General features: G+C 40.3%; 1 protein-coding gene across 1 annotated transcript in view; it reads left to right on the top strand.

Moving 5' to 3' along the window:
• The window catches only part of fat3b (FAT atypical cadherin 3b), a 67,700-nt gene that overhangs the window by 18,227 nt on the left and 36,283 nt on the right, over positions 1 to 13,190 (top strand). Inside the window, exons 7-19 of the mRNA XM_085420678.1 lie at positions 3,978 to 4,039; positions 5,049 to 5,363; positions 6,734 to 6,944; positions 7,613 to 7,684; positions 9,286 to 9,422; positions 9,959 to 10,234; positions 10,472 to 10,682; positions 10,817 to 11,031; positions 11,273 to 11,431; positions 11,971 to 12,092; positions 12,194 to 12,376; positions 12,472 to 12,586; positions 12,710 to 12,991. Of these exons, the coding sequence (XP_085276804.1) occupies positions 3,978 to 4,039; positions 5,049 to 5,363; positions 6,734 to 6,944; positions 7,613 to 7,684; positions 9,286 to 9,422; positions 9,959 to 10,234; positions 10,472 to 10,682; positions 10,817 to 11,031; positions 11,273 to 11,431; positions 11,971 to 12,092; positions 12,194 to 12,376; positions 12,472 to 12,586; positions 12,710 to 12,991 (2,360 nt within the window). The remainder of the gene's footprint in view (positions 1 to 3,977; positions 4,040 to 5,048; positions 5,364 to 6,733; positions 6,945 to 7,612; positions 7,685 to 9,285; positions 9,423 to 9,958; positions 10,235 to 10,471; positions 10,683 to 10,816; positions 11,032 to 11,272; positions 11,432 to 11,970; positions 12,093 to 12,193; positions 12,377 to 12,471; positions 12,587 to 12,709; positions 12,992 to 13,190) is intronic.

The following is a 13,190-nucleotide window of genomic DNA, read 5'->3' as shown; positions in this document are numbered from 1 at the left end:
TCAGGATGCAAGTGGCAGCAAAAACTATGAACCTGAACTGCTGAAAAACTTCTTGAAGTTTTAGATTGTTTTTCAAAACTAGGTTTGGGGTGCTTCAAAGTAATATATTTTTCAGGTTTACTCTGGAAGTGTCATTTTGATGGGTTTGAGGTAGCACAACAATTCCCAAAATGTATTGAAGCCAAACTTTGAATGAGTGCAAAGTGTGTAAATGTGCTGTGACAGCTTACAGTGCTGTCAGTTTGTCTCTGGCTGAGTGAGTGAAGCCTACCTCCTTTGGGGAGGAAAACAGAATAGATAAGTGTTGACATAGGGTGTTAGATGGAGTGCTTCTTGTAAAAACACGCATGTTTGCAGAGTGCCATGGTGGCTGTGTGACCTTTTTTTTAAACAACCTTCTGTTCGATTGAATTGGTTTTGTTATGCCAGACACTTGGGTACACACACACACACACACACACACATATATATGTATATGTGTATGTGTGTGTGTGTGTGTGTGTGTACCCAAGTGTCTGGCATAACAAAACCAATTCAATCGAACAGAAGGTTGTTTAAAAAAAAGGTCACACAGCCACCATGGCACTCTGCAAACATGCGTGTTTTTACAAGAAGCACTCCATCTAACACCCTGTGTCAAAATATATATATATATATATATATATATATATATATATATATATATATATATATATATATATATATATATATATATATATATATATATATATATATATATATATATATATATATGTATGTATGTGTGTGTGTATATATATATATATATATATATATATATATATATATATATATATATATATATATATATATATATGTGTGTGTGTGTGTGTGTGTGTGTGTGTGTATGTGTGTGTGTGTGTGTGTATATGTGTATATATATGTATATATATAGCCTGAAAATGACCATATGTATGTCTTGCCCTATGGTGTGAGGACGGTCATGAGGAAGTTTGTGGATCAGCCTAAATCTTATTAATGTTCTTTAAGTGGGAAATACACCCCTCATAACACAGTATGTAATTTTGGATTGCCCACAAGGTTCCACTGCTCATGAAGGCAGATACAGGCCCAACTCAGTTTGTCAGTGGACATTTAAATGATTCAGAGAAGGCTTGGTAGAAAGTGCTGTGGTCAGAAGAAACCAGAATCAACCTTTTTGACATCATGTGAAATGCTGAGTCTGACCCAAAAAACACAGACCCCCTCAGTCATTTATGGAGGTGGAAACATTATGCATTGGGACTGTTTTTCTGGTATGGAACAACTTCTCTGCATTGAGGGGCCAATTGACAGGGCCACGTAGCATAAAATCACAGATGAGAACCTTCCCTGAGCCAGAACACTGATGAACATGGGTTGTGGATGGGTCTTCCAACATGACACTGACTCAAAACAGGCCACCAAAGTAACAAAGGAGTAGCTAAAGGGGAAGTACATTAAGGTCTCGCCTAGCAACTCTCCAGACCTCAATTCTATAGAAAATCTGTGGAGGGAACTGAAATCTTGGAGTTGCCAAGTGTCAGCTATAGGATTGTCTGTAGAAAGTGTCTGTAAAGAGGAATGAGCCAAAATCCCTCTTGAGCAACGCAGTATCACCGACAAATGTGTAATAGACATGCCAGTCCACCGTATCCAGTTCACAAATACATATTTCACTTAATGACATTCAAATCACTTTAGAATTTGAAAGTTTTTCTTCAGTATTTTTAGTTTTTTGTCTTTCTCTATTAAAATGAAACGAACCATAAAAGTTGTTCATTTCTTTGTGAGTGAACCAACTTAAAAAATTATCAGAGGACCAAATAATTATTTCCCCCACTGTAAATATGCTACTTATGAATTCTCCCCATTGAATTCTTCCTGATTAGCAGAAACGTGACAAGAAGGTTGGCAACAAAATTTAAACAAATGATAGAAAATTTTAAATAAAAAGGGACGTGTAAAAAGCACGTTTTCCACATTATGTTCCAATATCAAACAATAGAGGGAACCAATGCCACTTAAATAATGTATTGCTGTTGTATCCATCACGTTAACCTTGTTGATTTTTATTTTATAACATAAAGCAAAACCTGTCAGTTTTGTGTAATATGTAAAAACAAAAAGTCATAATTTGTCATTGGATCAAACTGTCTTTGGGAAAATTACAATCTTTCTAATGAATCGTTTGATTTTGATTTCTACATCTTAAAGGGATTAAAAAAAAGGAAGATGTTCCAGTATGAATACTTCAAACTTGAAATTAAAAATTAGTTTTTTTAGTGTAGCTCAAATTAGAAAATAAATGAGGTGTTATGCGGGTAAGAAGAAAGCGGTGAACTGAAGTTTGTATAATGATTTAAGACAGACCACTGGACCATCACTTTTTGTGTGTGCATGTGAAAGTATGGGTGGTGAATTTTCAAATTATTGCTTCTTTGTCCAATTAAAACTGAGTGTAGTATGACTGCAGATGTGCTGCAAGCTGTAGATCATTGATTTTTATCAGAGTTGTTATTCGCGCCGTGTTCTGCTGAACAAGCCCCTCCTCCTCCTTCCAGTCTGTCTCCCAGAGCTCATGACCGCTGCTTTAGATTTACTCCTAATTTGCTTAATTGAAGTTAGCCTGCATAACAAGCTCAAGGTGACACTGTGATATGTGCAAGCTTGTGAATGTGTGTGTGTGTGAGAGTGTGTGGTGTGTATGTGTGCGCACACCAGGATTTTAGTCTACCCATTGAGCGTTTACTGCACAGCATTTTAGGCACCCAGACTAATCCTACCCCTCTGCAACGCTTCATTACACCGAAACAAAAACACTCAAGCACCACCAGTCACCAGTCAAGCACACTTGCTCTAATAACTTCACATAAAAGTGCACGCAGAGGGATTTCTGTAATATATACTTTTTAGTTATTGTGTGTGTGCGCTGTGTGTATATGGATGTCATTAGTTGCACAGACATGCTGTTACTCTTTAATTATAAGCACCTGCTGTGAGTGAAAAAAAGGATACTGCAGTACAACAAAGAGAATTTTTTTTTTTTTACTGAAACAAGAATCATCAGTGACTTTTTCCCTTTTGCATTTGTTTGTGCATCTTGGGGTAAAATAGCTCCAGGCTAAGACAAATGTTGACTTACGGTATCTTAATGTCCCGAATCTGCTTATAGATCAATGCTTATGTTTCTTCCTTAGTTTCCTTGTTTGTACGAGTAATGTCTGAGGAGCTTTTTGTTTTATTTCCAAAGTTTTTACTGACTGAATCTGGCAGTTATTAAGAAAATTCAATTACTTTGCTGGGGCTTACCTTCCTATTAGGGACAAAAAGCATGTGGCCTCATTGTAAATCATTTAGGCAGGCAGCGTTTTGAATAAGCAGTGGGAAAGGTTTCCAGGAATTGAAAGCTAATCAATATAGCATACTATGAAAAATCCTCAGCTACTATGAACTAAGTGAAAACATGGCTGTATGTGCATATATGTGTGTGTGTGTGTGTGTGGGGGGGGGGCTTTTTAGTTGTATAATGAAAGAACGTTAATAGTTAAATCAAATAATAGGGGAAAAAAAATAGCATCAAGAGAGTATGAAGTTGTCATTGTGTCTGATTTCCAGTGAAGCCTGATACGGTTTGTCACACCATCCAACCATCATCTGAATGAAGCTGATCGATCAAAGCTATTATGTCCTGGTGGCTTGAAAGCCAACTAAATGACCCTCAGTTATCCAGTACCGTTTGTGCTGAATGTGAATGGCTCAGTTGGGGTTGTAGTATGTAGTTTTTTTGGTGATGCTTACATGCATGCGGGCTTACGCATGCATAAATAAAGTGACTCTAATGACAGATATATTTTTTTTTCTATAAAGCCAGTGCATATTGTCATGTACAGTAAATGTATAGTGCAAGCAATAAAAGCAGTTTTTATTTGTTATATACAACTTTGCTTTTCTTTTTCTTTTTTTAAAATGATTTTTAGGTCTGATCACAACAACAGCGAGGAAACTGGACAGAGAACAACAAGCTGAACACTTTTTAGAGGTACAGTAAAGCCTGAACCGTATTCATAGGTTCATATTGATATTATTTATCCAGGCCTGCCACTTGCCATAACCTACTATTAACAAAGACAGGGTGGAGGACAACCCTGGCAGACCCTCAAGGCTCCATAAACTGTGATGAATGGCTGTAGTTTTGGGCCCCAGGTTTGGGATTTTCTAAATGTAATCATTCATCATTGGTTATCTTCTCCACTCAGGACGGGAACAGGGAGGAGAGGAGTTGGTCTGCCCAGCATTTGATAAGTGCAGACACTAGGCATACAGATAGCTGGGTGATTACCATTTCTGTTGCTCCTGCAGCTCTGCATACAGATGAACCTGATAATCACAGATTCTTGACTTTGTGGACATGAACAAACTTCTATTCCCCCACACTTCGCTTACAACTTATTAAATGCCATTGAATTCACGAGCACTTTGCCTTTCTACAAAATGGAATGAAATAACCTGCAGTTGACCCACACGATTGCACCTGTGCGCTTTTGTTATGTGTTCTATTGTATGCCCGAATTGCCAATTGAGTTGTCCAGACTCATGCTGCCTTGTTTAGCTCCCATACTTAATAAATGTATGGCAGCACACTACAAAGTGAAAGAAACAGTAGAGAGAAAACTGCCAAGAAAATATACTATTGTGGCCAACTTGGAAAGAAACAAGTAAAGAAGTCTTTGTTAAAACATTGTTCTGAATATCACCCATGCATGCCACCCACTGCTCAGCCTGACTGCTTATGCTGTCTGTAATTAATAGCCTAGTGAAGAGTCAGGCTGGCAGCAATGGTGTTCACCCCTATCTGATCCAATTGATCCGTGATCAGCCCTCTGCCACCGCCTCCAGGGGATCAATAATACAAAGAGATTTCCCGTGAGCTCAGCTCCACGTGGCCCTGCCGTCACACAGCATGAGCAAGATTTACGATATCAATAAAATGTATGTGCTCCCTAGTAAAATCCCATGCATTTGTGTGCTTGTGTTCACGTTTTTCCCAGATTACAGTAATAGATGGCCCGGTGACCACACGCCAATCTACTGTGTGGGTCATAGTTCACGTCCAGGATGAGAACGACAACCCGCCCACCTTCCCAGAGGTCACCTACCGCATCAGCTTGCCCGAGCGAGACAGGAACAAACGCGGGGAACCCGTGTACCGTGTCTTCGCTTACGACCGTGATTATGGCGCCAATAGCAACATCACCTACAGCATCATTAGCGGTAATGAGGACGAAAAGTTCAGTATCGACCCCAGGACTGCTATGGTGTCGTCAAAGAAGATGGTGACAGCAGGCAGCTATGACATCCTCACTGTGAGTCTCTCATATCAAATATAAAAGCTATCCTCGTTTTTAAAAGGAAAGCCTGTATTTGAAATCTGTGGGGAGATATGGCAGACAAAAGCCAGCACTCAGTAACAACAGTCTAAATTGCTGAAACGGCCTTCCTTGAGATAAGACTTTAAGGCACAGTGCTGCTTTTTTTCCATGTCTTGAGTGCTGCGTTTTCAATTCCGTTTCTTACAAACTAATCACAGCCAGTGTGCGCTTGTTAGCTCCTAAGGCTCTGCTTTCAGGGAAAGTTGGCAGAAGCAAACGCAGTAACTTTGCCATGTTTCATCAGGCAAAAGCCCAGGTACTGGAGCACACACATTATTCTATTGCCAATAAATTCAGCAGCAGAGTGGAGGGGTTGTGGGGTGGAGTGGTGTCGATGGATACTAGGTGGCATGATAGATCTTAGTTGATCTAGCATGAAAGGGTACTTGTGGTCAGACTAATATTACAAACAAACACAAATTGCATTTTTTGCATCCATATTTATACACTGGCCAAACTAGTATTGTATTTGTGTTGGGTGCGAAAAAGGCAGACTAAGCTATTGAAAGCCAGGTAGTGAGGCTCATCTCATTAATCTGCATTTGTTGGGATCAAAGTTTTTGTATGGATGGGATGTTATTGCTAGGCTATAGATGTAGTTAATCCACTCTAGGGGCAGTCAGTCAGTGCAGTGGTGATCAGTATAGATTATGATTGTAGGTTTCGTGGTCTATGAAGTGGAGAGGAAAGAATTCTAATGTACTCAAAGTTTTTGGTTGGCCTGAATACATGCATACTAATAGCAAGTAGTGGTAAGTCCTCCATTTGCTTGTGTTGGTATGGTGGCCCTGAAAGGTTAAATGCATTGCAACTCAAAAAACAGAAAATAGAAAAACACTGTAAAATCAGACAAAACACAACAGAAATGGAAAGAAAATTAAGCAAACATCATGAAACGAAATAAAAGTGTTTCTAGAGGGAAACAATAATGTGGTGGAACTACTGCAAAGAGTAAACGGCTAATACCAAACGTGTATCTACAATATTATATGAATCATGTGATTTTAATGCACATATTGATATGCAGCTTTTTCTTCTTTACATTACCGATGAACCCTCTGCTTCGTTTGAGTGTGTCTCAGTGCAATCCTTCGCATGTTTTGGTTTCTGTCACTCTCACAGCTTGTTTTGTTTCATGATTTGTTATTTGTTTGTTTGTTTTTTATATTTCTGTTGTTTTTCATTCAGCACCCTGAGGCAACTGAAATTGTCATTTTTCTATTTGCTGGTGGTTTCATAAGTTGCAGTCCATTTGATCTCTCAGGGCTACCAAACTAATTTATCTATATTGTTCCTTCTCTTAGATAAAAGCAGAGGACGGTGGCGATCCGCCATTATGGTCTACTGTTAAACTTCATGTAGAGTGGATTCGTAAACCTGCCCCCTCACCAGTGCCCCTACTGTTCACCCAGCGGTACTACAATTTCTCCATTTCGGAGACAGCTACTGTTGCCCAGCCAGTGGGAGTCGTGGCTATCAGCCAGTCCAGCACACCTGTCTGGTTCACTATCATTGGTAAGAAAATTAATATAAGATACTGAACTAACAGAGAGCCAAAGGACAGTACATACTCTGAATTTTCTCATAAAAGTGTCCTGGTTACACTAATGAAAAGTTACAAAGTGTTTCTTGATAGTGAGTTAGTAATAAATTGTTCTAGTTTTCATCATTATTGTCTTGACTCTGGTAAAAAAAAAACAGATCTCCTCCCTGGTTTTTAATAGAACAACTAAGGAATATTAACTTTTATTTGATAGTTAACATTAAATAAAAATGTAGAGCTGTTAAATCAAGAAAATATGTTTAATATTTAATTGTTCTTTTTTTAATAGACAGAGAAAATGCAATGTGCAAATGTTTTTCCCAGTTCATTCTTAGTGTTAATGTTAGATGAGTAATCGTACAGAAACGGTTATTCATATTTCAGATAGTTTTAAAAAATAAAAGCATTGGGGATATTTTATTTCAAACTTCCAGAAGTAAGCTCTTATCACCCACCCTTAGCTTAAGTATTCTAATGAAAAGTCAATTTGTATCACTTAGTGACACATATATATGTAAAAACGTCAAGAGGTCAACTTTGCAGTGCTGTATATAAATCATCCAAACCTTTGATCACAGGGATATCCAGACTTCATGAATATTTATATTCTCTTTTTTCTTTCCTCTCTCTCACCTTTAAGGCGGGCGCCCTGCCAGAGAAATGTTCTACATTCCTCAGAATGCATGTGGAAGAAACTGCTCGCTTGACACAGGTCGGGTCAAAGCTAATTTTGCCACACCTTTTCCCCCAAATGCTGCAGGTTTGAAGAAATTAAGGAAATCAAGGAAATGTAGCACGCAGTTCCATGACCTTGTTTAGCCAAAGGCAGAAGTGATCGATCTGAGTTTGGAATAGTAATCTCACACAGCTCCACTAATACTATGCAGTATCATTATCTCTGCCCACACAAGACAGGTTTGTGCTATTAGTTCAGCTACATTGTAGCTACTTTGGAAAGTTGCTGCATTTCTGATAGAAGCAGCCTGTAATGATACTGCTCCCCCTTCCATAAGGCCTCCATACAGTATTTTTATAAAACAACAGGCTATTTTAATGTTTCCACTTAAGGCTGAATTCAAATGCACCTCACTGTTTTTTAGCAGTTATGGATAAACCTTACAGTGACTAAAACAAGTACTAAGAAATGTGAGAGGAATTGCTCTTACAGTATAAATGACCCTTCAGAGATTTAGCACCCACATTTTCAGATGCTCCTTAGATTTACAAAACTTCACAGAGCTCTAGCCCAGTGCTTTACTGTCAAGCCCGGCAGCATTAGTATTTCGGATCACTCTCACTGCTTTGTGCATCATTGGTCAGCCACTGCAAACAACTGTGGAGCTGAAACTGCACTGGAGCGTTTAGCAACTAAAGAGGCAGATTGTATTCCTCTGGTGGAGACCAAAGCCAGATCTGAAAATATGGGATACTTTGCTTACATTTGTTAGGGGCCATGTACAGTTTGAGAGTTTTGCATATAATTGCTTTTTTGTACTGCATTTCTTTTGAATCACACTAGAGAAATATTTGTTCTTAATCATTTTTATGGCACTGAATGTGATTTTGTGATATAGATAGACAGAAGAGTTTGATTCTTATACGGCTTTCTTATCGGGCGTGCTCTTCCTGGATTAATAACAGAACTCTGAGGCATCATTCCACCCTGACAGGAAAAGAAACTAGTGATTACATGCTGTAATTTTCTTTTTTCTCAATGCTGTGAGACTGATCCCTCGTAGTGTTGAATTGACCCACTGCTCTGCCATGAAAAGTAGAACAAAAAATAAATAAACAATGTGAGATCCTGTATTTTGCTCCCACTCAACATGCATCAGTGGTTGTGTGAAAAATGCCCAATCAGTATTCATATGCTGAGGGGTGCTCAGGCTCCCAGATATCTCGGGAGAGAAGCTGGAATGAGAGGAAGGATGGTACCGAATACCTAACACATATCACTCCCCTCCCTCACTTTAATCAAACATTAAGCCTTTAAACTGTACACTCGCCGCCCGTGGAAAAGACCCTGCTGCAGGTTTTTGATCTCTGAGATGGGTTGTGTTTTGGAGTGATAAGACAGATGTTTGCGTGGCTGTTAACAGCTCTCAGGCTGCCAAGTGGGTTTGGTGCTACATCACATTGCATTTCAGTTCATTTTATTTCACAGTCCCTCCAGCTCCAGACGAAGGCACCTGGCCAAAACAATTACACAGTAATAACTTAGAGCACCTGAGTCTTATATGCAGTGCGAATACTAAAAGGCTGACACTAAGTGTGTGTACGGGGGATGGGTGTGTGTGTGTTCATTTATTCCAGGGAGCTTTGACATGCAGTTTGACCTCCAACTGGGGGTGGGGACTCTAGTCGTGGCCAAGCCCCTTGATGCGGAGGTGCAGTCTGTGTACAACATGACGGTACAGGTGACAGATGGGACCAACTTTGCCACAGCACAGGTACACAGAGTTTTGATTTGTTATGCACTGGCGCTGCCTCTCATACGCCCCAGACCCACATCAAATTAAATTATTGTTCCCTCTTTTCACGGGGAACTGTTTACGCTCAGCTTCGCTTCCTCTGCTTGCGCTCGGTTTTTCTGAAATTATCTCATACTGACTATGAAATGTGCTTTTGTTGCCCTGCTTTGACATTCCCTGTGCTCCTGCTGTCGGGGCTCCCCTACTGGGTATATCTTGTAAGGGAAATCCTTGATATCAGAGAATTAATGGGATTACTCTGGACAAATAAAGGTCAAGATACAAAAAGAACGTCATGCCTCTTGGAGAACGCTCGCTCTGGCTTACCAGTCTGCCATTAATAGGGCCTTGTCTTAATGCAAATAGTGTTCAGTTGTGTCTGAGCCTTGCATTTACTCTACAATTGGATTGAGGATTGTCAGTTACCGAAGCTAATTCGACTCCAAGTCTCCTATCACTGTTTGCCACTACGCTGACTATGCAGATTTCCCCTTTCCTATCTCTTCATCATTCAGGTGTTCATTCGAATACAGGACAGCAACGACAACCCTCCAGTTTTTTCTCTACCAGCTTATGATGTCAGCGTATCTGAGGACATACCAGTTGACATGGAGCTGCTGCGGGTCAGAGCATCGGACATTGATGAGCGTGCCCGTTTGAGCTTCTCCATCTATGGCAGCGTAGACCCAGCCAGTATGAGGCTGTTTAGGGTCAATCCTGGCACAGGAGTTGTCTATACTGCAGACAGGCTCGACTATGAAGCCCGGACACAGCACATCCTCACTATTATGGTGGGAAAGGAAGCATGGATGACAATCTGTTCGTGTGTGTGTGTGTGTGTGTGTGTGTGTGTGTGTGTGTGTGTGTGTGAGCTTGGATGTTACTGTGAGTCTCTATGCGCCACTGTGCTATCCAATAAATTATGTCCGTTTTGGCAACTGTGTCTGCCTCACTTAATTTTTGCTGATTTTGTTCTTTTATCACCTCGTACAGCTCTATCCATATTCATCTCTCGTTTGCTGCTTTAGGTCAAGGATCAGGAGTTTCCATTTAACCGTGACCTAGCTCGTATCCTGGTGGCAGTGGAAGATTCCAATGATAACATTCCCTACTTCACCAGCACCGTATACGATGCTACGGCCTACGAGACTTTTTCTGTCGGCACGTCTGTAGTGCAGGTGACGGCTCTAGACAAAGACAATGGGATTAATGGGCAGCTCACCTATACTATAGAAGCAGGTACGGTCCAATGTGCAAGAAGATTATTCTCCTTTTGATTTGTATCTGTGCTTGTGTTTTAAACAGTGTAGTGACCTGTGATTTCTTTTTGTATCCTCCTGTAATAGTGTCTGTAACCTTTCTGCTACTTTCAGGTAACACCGGTGGTGTGTTTGGCATTGATAATACCACAGGCCTTATCTTCATTGCCAAGGAACTGGACCTCACTTCTTTAGGCTTTTACACCCTCAGTGTGCGCGTCACAGACAGTGGATTTCCCCCATTAATGGCCACCGCTTCAGTTCGCATTTCCTTGATCCTCTCAGACTTCTCCAAACCGAAATTCTCTCAGAAGGAGTATCAGGCTGAGGTAAAAAAATAAATAAATAAAAAATAAAGTTAGAGATAAATTACTGTCTGAAGGGAGAAGGCTGGAGAGGGTGGGAGAGATAGGAGGAATAAAGACAGCTTGGAGGCGGTATGTGTGTATAGAGGTTAAATGTCTAGACAGATATACAGGAGGTAAGAACGGTATTTTTCAGGAAATGGTCTATACAACTCACTCAAGTTCTGAAAATCTACCTGTATATTTCTGCTCTTTGGCTTTATAGATTATGGAGAACAGCAAAACTGGAACTTACGTGATCACTGTTAGCGCCCTCAGCCGCTCAGCACTCATTTATGACATCACCAGAGGCAACGAGGAGCGCTGCTTCTTTATTAACCACCATACCGGTGTAATCACTACACACAAACCGCTGGACTTTGAGGTTTGTTAATGTTTTTTATTTTTTGGTTATATATTAGATGTATAGATGCTTAGCAGTCAAACAGTGGGGCTTCCGTTCTGTCCCAAGTGCATTTTGTAGGTGTGCCTTTGACCCAAATATATAGTCAGTCATAAAGAATTATATTCAGCCAAAAAAAGCAACAGCAAACAAGCAGTCCTGGAACAGATGGTGTGGCCCTCAGAGCCGTAATCAGCATTACATCTAATCACTCACTGTGATTAGATGAGAAAAAAGTAACTGAGAGTGCATAAATATGCAGAGGTTCTCCAAGATGCTTCTAACAAGCTGTCATTTCAGTCACTTGTTTGAATATACCCTGAGGACAAGGTATTGTTGGAAAGGGAAAGGATGGTAACATGAAATATTTATGTGATTTAATTTCTATTTCCAAAGATTTATAGCATTATTTTTAAAGCCACTGTCACGTTCTTCTTTATGCAAAAAAAAGCTGGCTTTACATCGGATCTAAATTGAATTAGTTTTTTAAACAATTTCACTGGATTTCTTTGCTTTGCCAGCAAACAACATCTTACTTTCTGGTGGTGCGTGCCCTGAGCATGGCTGGAGTGGAAGCCAGCACCTCCGTCATCATACAAGTAGTAGATGTGAACGACAGCCCACCTGTATTCCAACAAATCAGGTATTAGTTGTTGTATCAGTTGTTGAGTGTTAAAAAGTGATTTTCTCGACCGACCTAAGAAATATTTGACTGACATCAGCGTTACCTTTTTCTCCTAACAGGTATGTCGGCGTAGTCAGCGAGGCTGCTCCAATCAACAGTGTGGTCCTGGCAGAGGACGGTAACCCTTTGGTCATCCAGGCAACTGATAAGGATCGCAACCACAATGCCCTGTTAGTGTTCGAGATCATAGGTGAGACTGCTCGGATGTTCTTCAGCGTGGACTCTGGGACTGGATCGATCCGGTAGGTGATAATGCTGTGCAGAAGTTGAATCACTATTGATCTGATTAATTTCCTTATAAGTTGATATATAATGGGTTTGTTTAAATGATTTTTAGAACGATTGCCAGTCTGGACTATGAAACCTTCTCTGAGTTCGTCTTTCGGGTTCATGTTAGAGATAGTGGCCAGCCTCCACGGGATGCTGACAGCCCAGCAGAGGTACTTATAAAGGTAAGCAAATAACATATGAATCAGCTTTCATTGTCTCATAAACAACTCTTGACTCACTTTGAGTTCTGCGTTATCGTAGTCATTTCTCAACATTATTTTCACTCCCTGTGTACCACGTCTTAGGTGATCAACATCAATGACTCGCCCCCTAAGTTTTCCCAGGACACTTACGAGACAATCCTCTTGTTGCCTACCTACATGGGTGTAGAGGTTCTTAAGGTTAAGGCTCTTGACCCCGATATGACCTCTGACCCCACACTTAACCCTGACAAGTCTATCACACCACAGCTGCTTTACTCTTTGGTGGATAGCAATGTGGAGTTCTTTTCTGTTGAGCCATACACTGGACTTGTGACCGTCATCAATCAGAGCCTCAATAAAGACCGTTATCGCTTCAATGTGAAGGTAGGTCTGTAGTGGACATGACATACCATTTGAAAGTCTTTTCATCATTCTGCTATCTGGACTAAGCTGGGCAAACATAATAATGATTTCCTCCAGAAGGTCAGATTCCTGGGTCAGTGCAGAGTTGTGCACATAGAGCCCAAAATTATGTGGTGACTTGTTACGGGATACATCATCTGCATGACTCAGGATTTTCTGA

This window comes from Rhamphochromis longiceps, linkage group LG10, assembly GCF_057381845.1.
Source record: "Rhamphochromis longiceps isolate RC_006_pf linkage group LG10, R_longiceps_female_GT1.1, whole genome shotgun sequence".
In the NCBI taxonomy this organism is placed as follows: Eukaryota; Metazoa; Chordata; class Actinopteri; order Cichliformes; family Cichlidae; genus Rhamphochromis; species Rhamphochromis longiceps.
Note: the sequence above shows the minus strand (reverse complement) of the source record. Positions and strands in the feature narration are given on the sequence as shown.